Source organism: Neopsephotus bourkii, unplaced genomic scaffold (genome assembly GCF_033783945.1).
Source record: "Neopsephotus bourkii isolate Nb327-2 ecotype Australia unplaced genomic scaffold, CSIRO-AGI_Nbou_v1 NB_272, whole genome shotgun sequence".
Taxonomy (NCBI): domain Eukaryota; kingdom Metazoa; phylum Chordata; class Aves; order Psittaciformes; family Psittacidae; genus Neopsephotus; species Neopsephotus bourkii.
The window spans coordinates 22,161,762-22,183,331 of record NW_026900781.1 but is presented as its reverse complement, the minus strand read 5'-3'; the positions used below and the strand labels follow the sequence as shown (position 1 = coordinate 22,183,331).

At 35.5% G+C, this 21,570-nt stretch overlaps 1 protein-coding gene across 1 annotated transcript in view; it reads right to left on the bottom strand.

Moving 5' to 3' along the window:
* DNAH5 (dynein axonemal heavy chain 5) overlaps positions 1–21,570 on the bottom strand; it is a 116,648-nt gene that overhangs the window by 4,812 nt on the left and 90,266 nt on the right. Inside the window, exons 63-76 of the mRNA XM_061346726.1 lie at positions 20,374–20,690; positions 19,574–19,729; positions 18,974–19,156; positions 15,316–15,559; positions 14,229–14,343; positions 13,585–13,775; positions 13,052–13,173; positions 12,144–12,293; positions 8,301–8,546; positions 6,577–6,796; positions 5,732–5,937; positions 4,745–4,948; positions 3,899–4,114; positions 1,125–1,337 (exon numbers count right to left, since the gene is read on the bottom strand). Of these exons, the coding sequence (XP_061202710.1) occupies positions 1,125–1,337; positions 3,899–4,114; positions 4,745–4,948; positions 5,732–5,937; positions 6,577–6,796; positions 8,301–8,546; positions 12,144–12,293; positions 13,052–13,173; positions 13,585–13,775; positions 14,229–14,343; positions 15,316–15,559; positions 18,974–19,156; positions 19,574–19,729; positions 20,374–20,690 (2,783 nt within the window). The remainder of the gene's footprint in view (positions 1–1,124; positions 1,338–3,898; positions 4,115–4,744; positions 4,949–5,731; positions 5,938–6,576; positions 6,797–8,300; positions 8,547–12,143; positions 12,294–13,051; positions 13,174–13,584; positions 13,776–14,228; positions 14,344–15,315; positions 15,560–18,973; positions 19,157–19,573; positions 19,730–20,373; positions 20,691–21,570) is intronic.

The following is a 21,570-nucleotide window of genomic DNA, read 5'->3' as shown; positions in this document are numbered from 1 at the left end:
TGCTTCGTGTGGTAACTGTCCATTTAATGATGTTTTTGCAAAATTAGATACCTGTGTAAACTAAGAAGAAATACTATATACATGTCTTTCTAAAGCCAAGGTCAATGCATCAAGATAACAGGCTTTCTGCCAAAACTATTCTGCTTTTTCTGGAAAAATAACGTAAGGAAAATTGAGCTTAGACTATGTGAAAATTTATGACTATTTTTCTCTTTGAGTAGTTGTATCACACTTGTGCTGTGAAGCATCTGCTTTGGTCTAGGTTTTTTGTACCATTTTATTTTGTCAATAAAAACAAAACAAGCAAATGCCAAAAAAACCTCCCCATTTTTCTTTTCATCAGTTGATCTAGTTGTTCCTGAATACAATTTCCATGGAGAGAGGCTGAGAGAGCTGAAGGAGAGAAGGCTCAGAGGAGATATTATCAATATTTGTACATCATATGTGGAGAACTGAAGAAGATGGAGCCAAACCCTTTTCAGTGATAGGAGAAGAAACAATGGACACAAGATGAAATGTGCTGATTTAATTTAAAGTTAAGATTTTTTGCTTGCTTACTTGATTACTTGGTAGTCATTTGGGTTTTTTGTTAGGATTTTTTTACTGTGAGGGTGTCCAACACTGGAACGGGTTTCCCAGAGTGGTCATGGATTCTTGATTCTGAAGAATCCTGGCAAACCTGGTCTAAGTGACCCTGCTTTCAGAAGTGGGGTTAAATTACACTATCTTCAGAGGTCCCTTCCAGCCTCTACTGCTTTCTGATTCTATGACTACAAGTCGTAATCTCAAAGAACAGCAACAATGTAGTTCACCAGTACGGGTGTTATTTTTTAAAATCTACCATCACATTTTAAATTATTCTCTACTTTCTAATTTTTTATCCTGTCAACACGCAACAAGCTGTCAAAATGGGAAATACCTGCATCTTCCACATTCATTTCATTTTTATAAATGAGAGAGGGCTTGTTTTGTCTGTGTTTATTTTAGCCCAAAATCTATTCCAGCGGTTGCACAGTCCTGGTTAACACTTGTGTTTGAGAAAAGTATTTACTGTGTGCCAAGCAGTTTAATCTAGGTCAACAGATTCGTTTTGTAAGGAAAAAATAATAGTGATGTACACTTACTTTTTTCCAGCTAGCAGGAACCCTTCCATCATACATGCAATCTAAAGCATCCCTCAGATTTTCACTCATAACAATTGTCCCATCAATTGCAAGTTTTAAATCATTCAGAGTAGTTCTCACTAAGGTAATAACTCTCTGCATTTGTTCAATCTCTTGTCTCAAAAATATGTTCATAGGCTGAAATGGTCCCATGTTCTTTAGTTTCTCTTTTACCTGTAGGTAAAAAAACAAAGAGCCTTCAGCAGAAGCAAAAGACAAGGGTGGATTTATGCCAAGGCTAGGCCCCAGTACAATTTATAAGACATAATACTTTTATACAGGGAGTTAAATGGTCAGTTTGGCATCTTCCTTGAATACTCTGCAAGACAGATTTTTTCCAAGAGAGATTTATGATGCTGAGACTGGCTATGGTTTTAGTCTAGCTCACAGTTTAGAGTGTATATCTTTCTATGAGCTAACATTGTTTAAACAGCATGTAGGCTATACCCTATTTCAAGAATTTCAGCTTTAATTCCAACAGACAGTCCTCAAGGTTCACTTTGCAGAAACCAATCAAGAGCAATTGCCCCAGCCACTTTGCCTCAGCATAGTAGTGCTATTTATCAGCAATGCCTAAGAACTATCACAATTCCAGGCAGTCATGTATTCTAATAAAACTTGCTAATATATTTTTAATTAAAAGTGTAAAATTAGCAAATTAACAACAACTGAATAGACATACCCAGAATTTTTGTGGTCAATATGGTCCTTTGGGAAATAAGTGAAAGTATTATATGCAACAGATATTGAATCCTATGCAGGGTAACAGCCTTACTATTATTACTAATTATTACTAAGAACTTAGTAATATGTATAACATAAATTTATCAGTATTTTGCTAAACAAAAGGAATTTAAATAGTTATCACCATGTGAAAAATTTAGTGCTCCCCATTTGTTTTTATTATTATAAACTGAATTTCAATTTATCATTTCTGATCAGAGCTGATCTGCCCAAATATAGCTCTTGTAAACTTAACAGAGCTAAGTGCTCCTACACGGTGACACTATATAATATATCTTTATTAAGCCACATATCTATTCCTGGAGATGTCAAGTAGAATTTTAAGAGTTGAACTAACAGCTACCAGGAGATTTAGCCCATCACTGAAGCAGTAACCTTCTGAGAAACTCAGCAAATTGCAAACCTTTGCAGACACCTGGTTAAGCCCTTTGGAAGGTCATAAAGCTCAGGCTTCTAGAAAGACAGTAGGTCAGAAACTTCAAGTGCAAATTTTTGGAAGACTGCTAGATAGTCAGTATTCCTGGTTCAGATAAATTAACTGAGCTGTTCAGATAAAATTTATCATAATTATTCCATTTGAGGGAAGGAAGCTTACATAATACAAAATGGGATACAGAAAACATAAAACAGATGTAAAACATTAAGAGTGGTCATACTCATGGGCATACCACACATAAGGGAAACTTACTACTCTGCAAAAACAGTAAAGAGAGTGTTTGATTGTACAAGTCTCCTTTCTCCTCATAGCTCAGCATCCTGACAGAAGGAATTTGGCATTTATAAGACACCTAATCCTTGTATAAAAGTCCTCATGCTAAATTCCATTAAAATCTAAGTGAAGGGGCAGAAGACTAAGGATAAGAGATTTAATTCTCCTCAAGGAGATGGCAGGCATATTATCTAATTAATAAGACATTTTACTGCCTAGATGGGCAGACTGAGTATCTGTTAAAATACAAACATGGGTGTGAACCTTTTTGCTAATGACTCATTAGGGTGATTCACATCCATTTCCTAACAAAAGTGTTGTAAATGCTTTATTACTGACATATCTAATCTTACTTTCAATCATTTGCAAATATAATGAAACACAACAGTTCAGCATCTCCTGATACAGAAAATATAGGAACCTTAACTAATTTACTAGCTTATTTGAAACTCATAACCACCCTCACCTGGGAAGAATTATAATGTTAGCATTCTAAATATTCTGGAGCTCTAAAGGGTAATTAAGAACTATGGAAAGACCCAGTAACAACACAAATTGTCCAAACACCCAAACTGTAGTCTCCAGAATGAGTTTGCGTAATAGACTCAGCTGGAGTGTCCATGTATCTAGCCATTAGTAAATGTATTCTAAGAAATTCACCTTGAGAGACATTCTATCTTCAACACAAACAGATGGCAAGTTGCTCTTTCAGACAAGAAATGACTGCAAGGCAGCAGGCGTCCATTACAAATATAATTACATAGGCTGTTGTGTGTTAATATGGATCCTGAGACACTAACACTAGGCTTCAGTCAATGAAACCTGCCACTTGACAAGCTTTTCGCCTTTCACTTCACAAAGAAAGCAGCCTAAAAATATCTTCAGCATATAATCTGAATCCCAAAGTAATACGTATGCTAAAGCTGTAATACTTTAGAAACTCAAATACACTTGCAACACCATCTCAGTTCTCTACTGTGTCAACAACTTTAGTTAAAAGCTGGTGGTGCTACTTCCCCCATAGTGCAAATGACAACTTAAGCATTAAGTGGTTTAATATTTTGAAAAAGCTCTTACAGAAGCACTTGAGTGCACATTTAGTGACTTCATCATAAATGTTAAGAGTCTGGTCAGACTTCTTTAAAATGCCTGTTTGAAGCACTGCCAGTATAAATGGATTCATACATGCTTTTAGAAAAATAATAGTTACTTCTTTTTTTTTTTTTTAATCCACACAAAGCAAAATGGAGCAAATGTTTTTGACAGAATTTCATTAACTCACTTCAAATGGTACATAATCAGCTGGAAGCTTTTCTAGCATATCATCAGCCAGTCTGGCGACAACTGCCTCTCGGGTTTCTCCTCCTCCACCAGTACTATCTTTAGGTTGAATGCTGAGGATGATGTCCAATACATCCTTGGAAAGTTTAGTTTGGTAAGTGATATCCGCATTTGGGTGCAAACCAAACACCTCTGGTGTGTCATAAGCAGGAAGGCTCTACACAGTAAAATATAAAACGAGCACAACTGGAGATAGACTTATAACCTAAATATTGAAAAGCAAAAAAAAAAATTCCACACAAACCCCAGAGAAACAAAAACCAAACAACATAAACAAAGCCAACCAACTCGCACGCAAAACACATTGTAAAGAGACTAAATCTCTTCAAAACAGTCTTAAGGCATATAACTTGCTGTAATCTGTTTGTCATATCACAGCCCAAATCACAACAAGATGAACAACAAATTCAATTTTAATCTCTATACACTATTTTAATAGTCATCTTGTACTTTCATATATTTACATCTCTTATTTCTGTGAGGTTGTACCCGATATCTAGAGTCCATTCTTTGCCCTCTTTATTACATGTGTGCCTTCAACTATGTCTCTCAAGCAAATCATATGATAAAGGAAAGATTTCTGTCATGGCAATGATAACATTGATGACAACAATAAAGTGTGACTAATAGATACATAGACTATTAGAAAGCAATAAGCAGCTTGTGAACAAATGCCAAAACATAGTCAGAAGAAAAGTCAAAATACAAAGACCCTGGAACTTGTGAGATTCAAGTGAATTGCGGGAGTGGTGGGGGGGGTGGTTTTGGAAAGCTTTTATTTACCAACCTGTATGTACTGAAGGTATTGATCCACCATAGTACATTTAGGTATGTTGTATCCTTTGTAGAAGCTGAATTCCTGACTGAATGTGTTTTCATTGAACCAAACCTTTACAAAGGTATTCATAAGTCTTTTGTCATAATCATCTGTCACACGACCACCATACTGGATCTCACCTATCATGTAACAAAGAGTACTCCAGGAGACCCCCTAAAAGCAAACAGAAAGCACTGACTTTAGCTAATCTTCTCACCCATTTACATCTCTGTTAGTAAGAACAGCTTTCATACGAAGTCCTGCATCTCTGTCCCTTTTGGAAGAAAGTTATTTTTTCCTACAACCCTCAATTCCCAAAACACCTTCAAGGATTTATCAAAATAGAGTTCATTGACAACTAATACAGGAGGCTATTCCGGCATTTGGGCAAGAATGATACAGCTACATTCCAATCATGCTTTCAACTTCACTTAAAATGCCAATCACAAAGTGATCCTCCACAGACCTCTATATGACAACTAACCATATGACAGTAAGAAATATAAGAGGAACTCATGTAATGATTTAAATCCACTATTTCTTTGTGCTGCCAAGATAGGTTGGAAGAGCCAAATATTATTATTTTTACTCAGATTTAAATGAAAGAATATTTAAATGCAGTGGTCCATTTTAGACTATTTGACTGAATTAGCATTGAAAAGAAGGTCTCTGCTTCTAAGATTTATACTTCTGATGTTTTCAGGGGAGATGTGTGGGAAGGATTTTTTTAAATGTACAAATTAATATAAAAATTTAACATGCACAGGATTAAAAGTCTAATTTAAGCCTGTTCTTCTACAGACATATATACTTCAAATGTTAAATGCTTGGGTAAAGAAACAAAAGACTAATTTAAAATCTTGATTGTGTTTCAGTTAATTGGATCCATGTATATACGTTCCACTACTAGAAAGATTCATCAGCCTAATCTACCTTCCTCACAAAAACATTAATTACCTTTTTGACATCCATGCCATCCAAGTGGTTTTGAATGAATTGCACAGTAGCATTGAAATCAGCTTGATTAAACTCATAGGGTATATTCCAACCCAGAGATCCAAACTTGCGTCTTTCTTGAACAGTGGAATGTAGAAAGGCTACAGCATACAACATTGGCTTCCATTGTACCATGTCACTGACATCTAGTAAATCCTGGCTGACACCTATTGATATTGTAAGTGGACTTTATCAGAAACACAATAAAAGTACTTTTCAAAACTGCTTCAAATCAGAGCTAAAACATCACTCCTAAAGATACTCAGTTAGCTCTCTACTTCTCCCAAAAGTAAATTATTGTCCTACAAAGTGTTCTATGCTGAAGAATGTTTATTAAATCTCTCAAATTAAAAGAGTAAACTTTAAGGGAAAACAAAACCAAAACCAAAAAACATTCAGTGATAGATGAATTCACATTAAATTACTTTATTTTATACAATGTAAAGATCATTTAACAGCCAACAAAGATTAATATGTTGCTTTTTTCCTAAAAGACAAAAGAAGATTAAAAATGTAAACATTTTGAATTGAAATATGAGAAGGCAACACTTCAGAAAAGGAAAAGCATTTCCTGTTTTACTGTCTAATTAGTTCTGGCAACAGAACTTCATCAGATCTTCTCTTCCCTTTAATTTTCAAAACTTCTAACTCAAACCAAGGATCAAGAGGTGTCCTGGCATCATTGTGATCAGCTCCTCATACTAGTTTACATCTACTACCAGTGGCTACAATGTGACCACACGTAACACCAGAGAGTCCAAATGTGAGCAAAATGAAATTTAAATCATTACCACTTCAGCACTCACCACTGTATGTTCTCTTTAGTCCAGCTCTGAGTCCTTGTGGTGGTTCATTGGTAAATTTAATAGACATTTGAAGAAGGGTGATGGGGAACTGTTTATGAATGTCAGTTGTCATCCACAGTCTAAAGCTTTCATTGACAGTCTCTGTCTCTATCACAGTGTCCATCAACTCATCCAAAAAGTCTAGTCCAAGGTGGCAGTTTTGTAGAAGTGCCCAACCTCCCTAGTTCAAAAAAGTAGAACATGGAATTATCAACAATGTTTACAAATAAGAAAACACCTAAAAATCTCTCTTTATGTTGTAGGTTAGGAACAAAGCAGACACATCTAATATATAGTGAAATATGGCATGTTTAAGTGCTTATTGGAGCTGTTAAAAGAGGAAATAATCCACAGGCAATTTTGGACCACTAGCTCACCAAATCAAAACCAATGCCTTAGTCATCTGATTTCATGTACATTTCATGTACAAACAGGGACCAGTATCCACAGTAAAGGTACACATGCAAATAAAAATGTATTTTTTATCCAAAGAAAGCTTATGTGAGCTAAGATGTGGGCCGTTCCTTCTGGAGGCGTTGTTAGCTTGTTTGGGTTTATCACCTAAACAAATGTTCTTCAGTTATCCCACCTGGTCTTTTCAAGTAGTCCCTACCTTTGCCATTTCAGTACATTTAAAACATGTCTGGACACGATAATAGTGCTGATAAAAACATAAATCTTGACGTATATAAGGAAGCTCAGAAGTAGCTCCATAGAGCAGGCTGCTAAACCTTGTTCCTCACAAGGGTCACAAGCTTGAAAAATAACCAAATACACATACTTAATTAATATATTGCTACCGATCAATAGATACCAGACTTTCTAATATGAATTATCATACTTCATATAGACATCTCTCATACCTCTTCATTAAGAGTGTATGTGAGACAGTGAGGAAAAGTACTGCATTTCTCTTAACAAAAAGAGCTCTTCTTCCCTGTCTTTTGAATTACTTCTCATCTAATCTGCTAATTAGCTCTCAATGTGAAGTTGTCAAATGAGAATCTGAAGCACAAGTCAGAGAAAAATTGGTTATACAGACAGGAAAGAAGCTCATAACATGGGAGTGTAAGTTTAAACTGTTCACATGAGCAGGCATAGCAGTACTACCACCTGATGGGCAAAGCTAAATTAGGATATCTCAGATTTTATTCTCATACAGGCAATTTTACTCTTTAATCCTTGCATGTTTCACCTGTAAAATGCTTGTGCTGTCAGACTGTCTATCCCAATTTAAAATCCAGACTAGAGAAATTAAAAAATATTTTGCTATACAACCTGGTTTTTCTCAAGGTTATGTAGCTATCAATAGTATATTTGGAATTAATCTTCTTTAACAAAATATGTTTCTATTACTAAAAATACAAGACTAAAACAATGCTGTGAAATACTTGCTGAAGAATATATACTATCCATGCCATCCAAGCAATTCAGCTATTTTCATCAGTCAACAAGCTAGAACAAAAATTCCGTTTTATATGAAAAACACTCTTTTCTGCACAATATCAAGAAGCTTGTTATAGCCAATTAAATGACTATGAAAAGACAGTTCTATTGCTGAGGACATTTGCTTACACAAATAAATACAGCATTAATTACCTACCAAACCTATATTTCATGACAGGAATTTCATTTCTAAGTGTTTAATACAGACACAGAAAGACATCCAGATTTTTGTTCCTTACATGAGCCATTGTCTGCTGTAGAAGTTTACGAGCGTGAATGTCTTGCCCCTGGCCCATGGAAACATAACGTGTCTCTATCTTCAGTCTTTTTCCCAAGGCAATAATTGAGTCCGTAGGATCAGAACCCATGGAAAGAAAGCATATGAGAGGAGTGCGTGGATCTGACTCTTCCCATGTTTTCTCCAAGTCCAAGATGACTCCCTCTGCATATTTCTCCCCCATAGTCTCAATAATGTATTTTCTTGCCTATATTAAAAAGCATAAGTTTAACCTGTGATGTAATCATTTAAAGCTGTTTTCTTCCCAGTGTAAATACAACCAATAGATAAACTGATGGCTACTATAAATTTATATCAGAAATATAAATATGCAATGAATTTACTTTCACATGTTAGCATATCATAGAATTGTAGAATCATAGAATAGTTAGGGTTGGAAAGGACCTTAAGATCATCTAATTCCAAACCACCTGCCATAGGCAGGGACACCTCACACTAAATCATCTCACTCAAGGCTTCGTCCAATCTGGCCTTGAACACTGCCAGGGATGGAGCATTCACAACCTCCCTGGACAACCCATTCCAGGGCCTCATCACCCTAACAGTAAAGAACTTCTTCCTTATATCCAATCTAAATTTCCCCTGTTTAAGTTTGAACCCATTACCCCTTGTACTACCACTACAGTCCCTAGAGAAAAGTCCCTCTCCAGCATCCCTATAGGCCCCCTTCAGATACTGGAAGGCTGCTATGAGGTCTCCACACAGCATTCTCTTCTCCAGGCTAAACAGACCCAACTTTCTCAGCCTGTCTTCATATTGGAGGTGCTCCAGTCTCCTGATCATCCTCATGGCCCTCCTCTGGACTTGCTCCAACAGATCCATGTCCTTTTTATATTGAGGACACCAGAACTGCACACAATACTCCAGGTGAGGTCTCACGAGAGCAGAGTAGAGGGGCAGGATCACCTCTTTGACCTGCTGGTCATGCTCCTTTTGATGCAGCCCAGGATACGGTTGGCTTTCTGGGCTGCGAGCGCACACTGAAGCCAGCTTATATTCATTTTCTCATTGACCAGCACCCCCAAGTCCTTCTCTGAGTCTCTTCTCTGCCCAACCTGTAGCTGTGTCTGGGATTGCTCCAACCCAGGTGTAGGACCTTGCACTTGGCATGATTAAACTTCATGAGGTTGGCATCAGCCCACCTCACAAGTGTGTCAAGGTCCCTCTGGATGGCATTCCTTCCCTCCAGCTTGGTGTCATTGGCAAACTTGCTGAGGGCGCACTCAATCCCACTGTCCATGTCAGCAACAAAGATGTTGAACAAGACCGGTCCCAACACTGATCCCTGAGGGACACCACTCATTACTGGTCTCCAGCTGGACATTGAGCCATTGACCACAACTCTTTGTGTGCGGCCATCCAGCCAGTTCTTTACCCACAGAGTGGTCCACCTATCAAATTGATGTCTCTCCAATTTAGAGACAAGGATGTCGTGTGGGACAGTGTCGAGTGCTTTGCACAAGTCCACGTTTATGAGATCAACTGCTCCACCCCTGTCCATCACTTCTGTAGCCCCATCATAGAAGGCCACCAAATTGGTCAGGCAGGATTTCCCCACAGTGAAGCCATGCTGGCTGTCACCAAGCACCTTGCTGTTTTTCATGTGCCTTAGCATGCCTTCCAGGAGAATCTGCTCCAAGATTTTGCCAGGCACAGAGGTGAGACTGACTGGTCTGTAATTCCCCAGGTCATCCATTTTCGCCTTCTTGAAAATGGGGGTTACATTTCCTTTTTCTAGTCATCAGGAACTTCACCTGACTGTCATGATTTTTCAAATATGATAGACAGTGGCTTAGCAACTTCATTCACCAGCTCCTTCACGGCCTGTGGATGGATTTCATCAGGTCTCATGGAGTTGTGTACATTTAGGTTTTTAAGATGGTCTTGAATGAGATCCTCTCTTACAGTTTGCCTAAGGTCTTCATTCTCACAGTCCCTGCATCTGCCTTCCAAGACTTGGGTGGTGTGGTCAGAGCCTTTGCCAGTGAAGACTGAGGAAAATAAGTCATTCAGAACCTCGGCCTTCTCCAAATCCTGTGTAGCCAGTTCTCCCAATAGCTTCTGGAGAGGGCCTACTCTGTCCCTAGTCTGTTTCTTATTTGCTATGTACCTACAGAATCCCTTCCTGTTATCTTTAACATCCCTAGCCAAGTTTAATTCTAACTGGGCCTTAGCTTTTCTAACCTGGTCCCTAGCTTCCCAGACAACATCCCTGTATTCTTCCCAGGCCGCCTGTCCTTGCTTCCACCTTTTAAAAGCCTCTTTTTTCCTTTGAATTTTCCTCAGCAGCTCCTTATCCATCCAAGGAGGTCTCCTTGCCCTCCTGCTGCACTTCTTTCTAGTTGGGATGCAACACTCCTGAGCTTGTAGCAGGTATTTTGAACCTTATAAGACCAGTTAAAACTTCAAAAATAATTAGTCTATTAAATATACCTGGATGCATGTTTATATATAGTACCTGTAATTACAGTATAATAAAAATAATCTTACTAAACCATTTGAAAGGTTTTAATGATTTAAAGATTGTATCTCCACTATGCAGCAAAACTTCTAACCTTAAATATCTAGCTTCCCTTTCCAAATACTTAAGAAAAATGGAGGAAAGCATGGAAGATATGCTTCCAGGACCTTTTCAACCTTCATGCTTAAACAAACAATGGATTGACAGTAGCAATGACAAAAGTAACTGCTGTTAAGTAGAAGACTGAGATGAACATATAGAAGCCATCTCTATCTTTCCTTATGTATTTCAAAAATTGTTACTGCTCCTGAGAATTAGCTGGGAAATAGAAAAAGCTCTTTCAAAAAGTCTGAGATTATATTTCTTGCACTGTTTCCCACTACATTGCTTTTGTCTTAGACCAATCTTCCCATTAATAACTCTAGGTTACTTCTCAGAGACAGAAGATAGAAGAAGTTGGTGTTTGATAAAATACCAGTTTTCATAAAACCATCATAAGATAGAAGTGTGTCTTGCCCCCATTAACAGAACTGAGGAACTAATTTTGTATATTCCACTTCAAAAACATAGCACACATCTGAGAAATTCATCATAGAGTACCATTTAACCTTCTATTGACTACAGTTACACTAATAATTACCAAGACTTTCTCTGAGTCTAGTTACAATATCTAAAGGTTTGCCTCCATAAAATTAACACCACACTTTTAGTGACACATTCTGACTTCAGTAAATTTCCAACCATTGCTCTGAAATCATCAGAAATTGCATAATTCATACTTTTTTTTTTCCACTGGAGAAGAACACAAAGATTAAAAATAGGTTTCTAGAAGCTGATTTTCCCTAAAAGTGGATCTAACCATTTAACAAACTTTAATTTTATATTTCTGTCCTTTTTAAATAGATAGCCTTAATCTAAACATTTTGAACAGACCTTAATGCAGGTTGGTTTTTTTTAAATATTTTCCTTCAGCCTAACAGGAAGACACTTTTATAATTTGAGTATTATCAACAAGGGCAATAAAAAATAACTTCTGAACTAATAAAGCAGAATTGAATAAACACATACATTTCCAGATGAAATCCTATCTCTCCATAAAATCACTAGCTAATATTTGTTCAATATATTGGGATACTTTAACTAACACTGCCCTTAAAACTAATACATAAATTGTCTGAAAAGGATTTCAGAAAATGTAATGTAAAGGTCCATTACAAAAAGGAGTTAAGGAGATTAGCATTAAATAAAAAAGTACTGAACTGCAATCCTGTATCTCTTATTCCAATGACAATTTAACAGACTATGTTGGCTACATATATTTACCTGAGCTATAGTCCTGTCAGGACACCAAGATCTGATAAGAAGAAGATGTCTGAAGCAGTCTAGGGATTCACCATAGCCACTGGGAACCAGCTCTTCTTCAGGATTCTCACTGTCAAACCAGATTTTCCACTGTTTCTCTGCTCTGGAAATCTACAGTTATACCAACAAAGGAGTAAATCTTACTAAACAGATAAATCACACACACACACACACACACACACACACACGAGAAGTTTTCATATTTTAAGTACAAAATTATAGAATGCAATGCCCTTAATAATTCATATTCTGAAAAAAAATTAGCTACTACTCAGTGTTTTCCATTAATGATGTAATGGCACAACAAGCTAGGCTCAGACATAGCTTTGAGAACACTAGGTATCTATTTACTCCCCACATGTCTGTACAGAAAGTATTCTTCACATATACCAATTGCTATTTACTTAAACCATTAACTACCATACACTTAAGTCTCCATAAAGACTATTCATAGAAGTGTTGAATTTACTGAACAAACTTTCCCTAACTCTTACTCCATATAATCAGATAAATATTGGAACAAGCATCATAACACATAGTGTAAGAAAGCACAGCAGGGATGGAAGACAGACTTAACAATTGGAAGAAGGTTCAAGTTGCATTATGTGAACTGAATAATAGCAAGCTATATCCCAATTTTGAAAGTATTATATTACTATGGGGCGTGAAACGTTGCACTTTCTTCTTATTTTCAGAGGGGAGGGGGGGAGGTGTTAAATTTTTTTGTCAACACACATATCTAAGAAGTTGGGGCTACAGCTGTGGGTATCTGCTGTCAGTTTCATTCTGTTCTGTAAAATAAAGCAGTTTCCCACTACATGCCTTGACCATTACTAGACAATCACTGTCAAACAAAAGGTCTTACTTACTTGATCAAGAATATCTGAAAATTGTTTAAGCTTACTAAGCTCCACCAAGTTCAGCCAAGTCATATCCAGAATCCATTTGGCTGGCTTAGGAGGGCAAGCTTTCAGGTCTAGGGAAGCACCACCTGCATGGAATTAGTATCTTGGTAACATAAATTACTCTAAGCTTTCAAGTGAAGATACACTTGCATGCAGTGCTTGCATGCAGTTAAGACTAAAGCCATGAACTTGTCACATTTAACTAAGAGTCTAATATTCTTTTAAACTGTTAACATCACTTTTATGTTCCTGTTTGCTTGCTTGTCCTCCTGCAGTTAGCAAATAAACTCTACTCAAAGCTGTGTTTGTTAAGATCACTCCTACAAATTAGAACTGCTATACAATGTTGTCGGTCACCAGAACAGAATAATAAACATGTATTGTTTCAGTTGATTGGCTTCTCATCTGCAAAAGGAAGAAGCAAGTGGCTAGGAGATAAAACTGCAGCTCACAAAATAATACATATTCTCTACTTAAAATTGCTGTGTAGTTCCAACCTTTAATAAGCATCAGGAATTCTTCGTGTTTTACTCTGTTTCTTTGTATATCAATCTTCAGTGCAAGTAGTAATGTGAAAAGGAATTTGTGCTCCTCATAAAGTCCTCGGGCAGCGTATTTGAACACTTCATATGTCATATGTTCAATAATATCAGTAATCCTCTTGCTAGTTATAGGGCTTTTAGTAGACCTGTTGGAAAAATGCCTGCAGTTGAATGTCACTATACATAGGTTTCACTAAAGAGAATATTATGTAAAAGACAAAAAGACATATTTTAGAACATTCAAAACATTAAAAAGTAATAGGTCTTAAAAAGAGAATACCAGATAGCAATCTAGCAACAACTTTCACATTGAAGGAGCAACAAAAACAAATTCCTTTCTAATCAAGGCTTCTGCATAGCTGAAAATCAGAACAGTATGTTTTTTAACTATTTAATTCTGAAGGACTGTAGGCACATTTAAAGTTTCTTTGCCTTGATAACTAACAGAAAAAGGCTTATAAGCATTTAAACTGACAACTCCTGTCAAGATTGTAACAAGGAACATGCTTTTTTCTGACATTAGAAACAAACATTTGTCATACTACAACTAACTCCAGGACTGCGTAAATACAAGTTCTACTTATTGTTAGCTAAATTACCTGGCTAGGGAGTGGTCAAAAAGCACCAAAAACTGCCGAAGTGAAGTCTGGTACATCACATTGACCATGCTCATCTCAGTAATAAGGAAGTACAAGATGCTACCTCGAGTTGCAACTGAAGGACAGGAAAAAAAGACTGTTCAAAGTAGAAATGCAAAGCAGAAAAACCTCAACTCTTTACAAATACAGTGAGTTTAACACTAATGTTAACTGAAGATCCTTGAGTTGCTCCATTCTTTACCGGCCAGAAAAATAATTAAAACATTTATTAATCCTCATTTATATATCAGAAAGAAAAAATCTTGTCTATAATTAATGCATACAATGTAAAGCCCAGATTGCAAATATGAACATACCCAGAGAGCATCTGGATGTTATACTGCAACATTCACACTATCAGTAGAATATATAAAAAGTATGATGGTTTGAAGTACTGTTTGAGTATCCAAACAAATTTCTCTTTAGAACTTTTACAGGGGTCATATAAAATCCAAATGAACAATATTGATTTAACTTACCCAGAACTGGTTTAATTTACTTTCAACAATCATTTAGCTTTAAATACAAAGGTTTTACAAAGTCTGCAACGATTTTTGGTATGCTAACTCTACCATTTTACACATCTTGTAAAATACAGGTGTAACATTTTATTTCAGAAAGGGTTTTTTCCTTCTTCGATTTTTTCACATTTTCACTTGTCAGTTAAAAGCCACAAGACTAGTGAAATGTCTTATAATAACTTAAGGATCTATGATAGAATAAACAAATAATTCATCCAAACAGATACAAAAAGCATTTACAATTACACTGATGCCTGAAAGAATGTCAACGTGCGAGCAATGGGAAGCCTAGGGAGACAATAGAAAATCCCATTTTATAAATTCCACATGAAGCATAGTATTGACTATTTTCTCCACTGTAGCTCAGTGTGCCATTTGCAAGATACATTTTACTTACAGGAAAACACAAATCCTTACCACCAATATTATGGTCTTCCTGATCGCATCTTACTATTTCTCCTGCTCTAAGTATCGCTGTTTTAACTGTATGCTCCAGTCATTTGACTTTCATTACTACCTTCACTCACCAGGTCTGTACTCTTCCCGGGCTGAGTTGATCTGTACTTCAGTTTCAGCAGAAATCTGCAGTTTTTGTGTTACTTCCTCAGCAGTCTTCTTAGTGTTACTCAATACAATTATTAGACTCTCATCATCTGCCAGAGAACCCTTAGTGCTTGTAAGTCGGAACAAGAGATTATCTTCTAGGTCTTTAATCCTCTTTTTGTTCATAGTCACATCTTCTATAAGATCTGTTCTTTCTTTCTCTAATTCCTGTTGGAATACATGGTAATATTTAGGAAACAGAGGAGTAATTGGAAATAAAAACAAAATAAAGCAAGGTACTTAATTTTAAAGGTACTTATCCTACTAAAACAGTGTAGAGTCTTTGGGAAAAGAATTCATGTGGTATTTCTAATGGGTATTTCTGAACCTGCTACATAAGTATGCATTAACAAATCTTTTCAATAAATGCTATGGAACATGTTCATATAATGCTCTAACGGAATTAGAAGTTCAGAATAGTGATTGTTTTTCTTCTTTCTGTTTCAGAGAAAGCCGAGTGCAAGCACCTTTCCAGACACACGATTTTATTTCCCTCCATCTCATTTATTTCACATCCTCATTTATGCATTTTTTCCAGTCATCATATTGAAAAATATAGTCCCAATAACAATGAGCATCCAGAGACATCAAATCAAGCACCAAATATTTCAAGAAATACATCTAAAGGTACTCCTCCACCAAAGAGGGATAACTTCAGTCTCCCACTGAAATGCTTCATTGTCTAAGAAAACGTCTAATTGCCTAAGAAAACTCACACTGAGTTGCTTCACTAGAAATATTTAGTTTGTTATTTTTAGTAATACAAACTGGGTGGTTTATATATCTACTTTGTTTCCCAGTGGCCATATATGAAAGGTGAATACCTGCTAACAGCTTTTCAGAGATTAAAGGCCTTTCAGCTCATTCTTATGCTACTCTTCAAATTAAACTTTAAAACTCATTGCAAAGAAATCCCCCAGATATAAAACTACTCTGTTAAAACAATACAGAATGTTTTTATACAGTGGAGTAAAAAGCAAGAAAGAGGGAGAGGATGGGTTAAGAGTCTTTCAGAAGATAATATACACCTGATGAATCAACAGTGAGTGAGCCAGTTGGTAGAAGTATTAGCTATGTCTACAGAAGCACTCCTTCACTGTTTGCAAAGGGCTGGTAGATAGTTTCAACTAAGCTAGAAGCTGCATGTTCACTCCCCCTTTGCCAATTCCACTTCGGCAGTGCAGACAGGCTGTTACTATTTCAAAGAAACAAGGACATCACTAAGAAATATATGATAGCACTGGAGGCATTAAGAACCTCAGACCTTAGCAAGGCTCAAGGAAAGGTTTTACTCCACCATTTGAGTTGCCTTTATACAGATTTGCAACACTGTGACAACTTTTGAAATTATTTTGTTTTCCCACATTCTGAAGTAGAGATTTTCTCACTCCCACATACTGGTGACGTTCCTAAGTATTTCAAACATTTAGTTACTTGTAAAGAAAGTATTTTTATCTTAGAAAAGAAATATTTAAAAATCATCTTCATCTCATTATTAGATTTAGAATCAGAATCAGAATAGTTTGGGTTGGAAGGGACCTTCAAAGGTCATCTAGTCCAAACCCCCGCAATAAGCAGGGACATCTTTAACTAGATCAAGTTGCTTAGAATGACATCCAGCCTGGCCTTGAATGTCTCCATGATATGTTGTGCTTAATTTTGTTATTTTGCTAGTTGTAGTTAATTTATTCCTTTAATGATTTTTAAATTTTCATTAAGTGTTTTCTGCTCAGGGATTACATTACATAAACATTACTAACTTCCTTTTCCCAATCCAGGTTAATGGCAGTTAGTTCTCTGGAGTTAGGTTCTGCTAAACCAAGAAACCTGATGTAAGTAGCAGATAAAACATGTGCCTTTCTCTGGCTTCCCCAGAATTAAAATGAACACCTCATTCAAATTCTGTATGTAATGTCATACAGCACACACAGTACAATAAAACTTGGCAACAAAGTCACAAGGATCTTCTCTTAAGTTTGGGTTTATGCAAGCAAAGCCAGCAAAAGTAGTCTCTTTTTTTTATTTCCAGTCTTCAAATTAGGTTCTTATCTTGTCACTATACAAAAGGCATATTGAAACATCATTATCAGGTAGAAAAGATTTATTGGGACTGTTGTCATAGTTATTCTATGTCATATAACTTAGAAGATGTGCATACAGGTTCAAAAGATTCTGGAAAAAAAAGATTAAAAAAGACCAGTAAACTACAGGTATCTCCATCTCAGTCAAGTGATGCTTAATGGAAATAAAGAAAAGCAGGTAGCAATTATGAAGCAACACAAGCATTATGCAAGTTTGACAAAGCAGAAACAATTTTTAAAAGTATAGCATTAAAAGAATGTTAGCATACAATTAAACATAATAATTATGATGTTGAGAAATAATTCTAAGCCAAATTAAGTTTCATGTTTTGCTAAATTCACTTTAAGAGGTTAAACATATTTTAGAGTGCAATGTATTTAAAAAACAGAAAGCTAAGTTTTCCTCACAAGAAGATCCTGAGAAACAAGTTGGAAACAGAGCAACCAAACTAAAGCAAGTGAAATATCTTGAAATGAAAACTTTAGTGAAAAATGCATCTATTTATCTTTTAAAATACTTTTGCACATCAGGACGAGTACACAGTTGGAAATTTTCTGCAGATCTTCAAAACCTTCCAGTCATAACATCAAGAAAAAAAAATACAAACCAAAATTAAGCCAAGTTATGACACATATATATTCAAGAAATTTGCACCAAACAGGTTATTTCAAATCCAGCTTCATGGAATTCCTTTCATAAACTGATTTCATTTTACAGGCTGTACCAAAAAATGCAAGATCTTCCTAATATTTATAAAATTATGTCCTGTTTTCAACTGGGATAGAGTTATTTTTCTTCGTAGTTGCTACATAACTTTTATGATTCTATCCCAAAATTATTCACAAGTGCAAGAATTTGCATCTACTGTTTGTTACAAAACTTGAGCCATTTTCCACCAAAATCTTGAAATATGAATGTGAAATTCAAAAAGCCATAAACAGTTCTTCTATATCTCTACTACTAACCTGAAATACCTGTTTCTACAACACTAAATAAGCAAGTTTTTTTAAAATTACATAACAGTAAATGCATCAAAACTATCATATCATTAAAACAGTCTATGTTATACTATATTCAGACATAAATCAAGTCCCTTCAATCAAGCTATTCCAAGAAATACAATAGCATTAAAATTATACAGATAAACCAGCTACCCTTTGATGTTTTTATGCTTAACTCACATCTTGCAGATTGTTTTAACATTCTGGTGGAAAAGAAGTCAGCACCTCTATTCTTATCAGTAATCAGTCAATTCTTTGAGATGTATGCCACACAGACTCTACCAGTGGGCATACCAGAAAATACAGGAACAGAAACTTTGCAGAAACTTTTAATGATGTGCTGTAAACCCTCCTTATTGAATAATCACAATAAAGAGATTCAGAAAGTCATCCTGTAATATGGGATTAGAGAGTAATAAATTGAAATTAAACTAAAACATTCTACAGGTAAACATAAGATATATAGCCAGGAAAAAAAAGGTACAATTAGTCATTTTACCTGTTTCTCTGTGAGAATGACTCTGCCTAAGAGTTGATTTTCTAGACCTTTCATGGTCACAGTAAAGTCAATGATGGATGTTCGAGCACTAATTTCAGGAGAGTAACATGGATTTGGCAGTTTTGTGGTGATGTAAAGTCTGAAGCCTTTCATAACATCTACTTCCTTATCACCAACCTTCACCTTAAGAAAAGTATTAAAAAGAAGTCTTGACATATCAAGAACCAGTGCACACTCTTTCAGGTGTTGCATATAGAAACACAGGTTACAATTTGTGTTCAAATGTGGAAAAAAAAACAGTGTTAAATTATATGTCTGATGCAAAGTATTTGTTGAAAATATCTATAGATCACTTTAAATTAGTCATTCACAGATAATTTTAGTCTTTAAAAATTGTCATAAGCAAATGGATAAGGAACTCTGTAGATTAAATATATTTACTATTTGATATCTTAAACTCTACTTTTTTTTAGTATTCATATTAATCACAATTAAATATTACTTTAATCTTTCAAAGTCATATACTTATAGGAGGTTTTTTGTTGAGGGCAAGGGGGTTATGTCTCTTTCCACTTATTTGTTCATTTGTTCTATTTTTACCTTATTGGCTGAACCTGTTTTAATGAAGTTTCTTTCCAAAACATTATCAAGTGCTGGGTCTAGCTCTTCTCCAACATCTTCTATCAGAAGAGGTCTTCCCAAAGAAAGGCTGTCTTCTAAGTGATTTCTAAAATACTTGTGATTCAAAGAAGTGATCTAAAAATACAATTACGGACCTCTATATTATATTATGCCCAGTTACCAGGATTTTTATTTTATATTTAAAACTTATTTAGTTTTATTTATATTACTGATAAAAACAATGATCCTATGGTTAGAATAGAATTGAGGCAAAGACTGTGAGCACAAGAAAAGATAGCATCAGACTGATGTTGTTGGAGCGTTTAGCACTTGAAATCCATGCTAAGACAACACAAATTATCAATAATTCTGATTAAAAGATGATAAAAATATGTTATGCATCTTCAGTTTCAAACATTTATATGAACTTGCATTAATCACTCATTTGGGGGTTTGTAATGCTTATTATATCCTGTAAACACACTTCAACTCTTCCCAGACATTACCCATCCAGCCTAGTTTCCAAAGGTTTATGTTTCATTAAAATAAGTTCATTAAACAAATCAAGACATTAGAAATAATAAGCTTCAAATGTACATTTTCATATCTAGCCAAATCTCAAATCTAATAGATACCAAAATATATCTGAAGTATCTTTTATATCCAGCCCAGGCAATTTAAATAAAAGGCATTTGCTAAGAATTATTTGAATCACTGATTATAACATTTTGTGAGCTAAGAGTTTCTAGGGATTATGAAAGCACCAGCACTCCTATTACCTGAAGTTCATTTCTGCCTTCTTTATTTTTAATCCAAATTTTACCCTGTGCCTGTGGATCAATTAATAAAGGATAACGAGATGCTTTAGTGACAATGATTCCATTCTGTATGGATAAGTCATCATTTGGTAATCCTTGTAGGTTCCATTCACTGATAGTTGGTGCATCAGTCAACATTTCTATGAGGTTCAAGTTGCTACTAAAGGGGATTTTCCGGCTTTTCATTTCCTTCTGCCAGTCATTTAATAGCAGGCTGCGGAACTCCTCGTTAAAAGGACCAGAATAGGACAGAAAAGCTGTAGCCAAGAGTGCATCACCTTAAATAGAAAAAGTGAAAACAAAAACAAACAAACAAAAAGAAATTACAACTTTGCCTATTCTATTAATGAATGAGCTGCTTCCTTCACTAGTTGTATCATTTGGCTTGTAATTGAAGAACACATTTTGACCCACAAGACTGAGTTGTCATCTCTTTCCTTAAGGCTCATTACATAGGAAAAGAATGCTACATTTCAGTAGATGTCATGTCTACTTCATGGTACTCTTTCTTTACAGTGCAACTGTAGTAATCAAGAGATAGGCATCTGGCAGCCAGGAAAGGTCAACCCAATACACACATAACATTATTCCAAACAGATTCTGCACAAGAAGGACATGGCAGAATAAACTTACTCATAAACTTCCATCATTTCCTTGCACAATCACAAGAGCAGCTTAAACCATATTTTGTGGGGAGAAAAAAGAACTTTACTTAGGACTACTAATTAAGAAAAAATAAACTGCAATTATTGCTACTAGTAATAAGAAATTGTAATAAACGTCATTATAGAGGTATTAAGTGTGATGTTTTAATCTGAAGCTGCCCCCCAAGATTCATAACAAGCTTGGGGTTTTTTTATCTCTGAAGTAAGAATGCAGGATTCAAACTGAAGAAGATACTGTACTTTTACAGAGTACTAATATTTTCTTAACTTTTTCAAGTTATGTATTAAAAAAACATAAATATATGTGGAAGGTATCCTGTAGTTTTAGCAAGTTAATAATACACATATACATCTTATACCAGCAGATAAAGTATATATTTACTGTAATGCAACTTATACAATAATATATGCTTCTTACAGCATTTCAAGACAAAAGTCAGAGAAATTTCAGTCCACGTTAAAGGATGGATCTAACTAATAAATTCTTTATTAC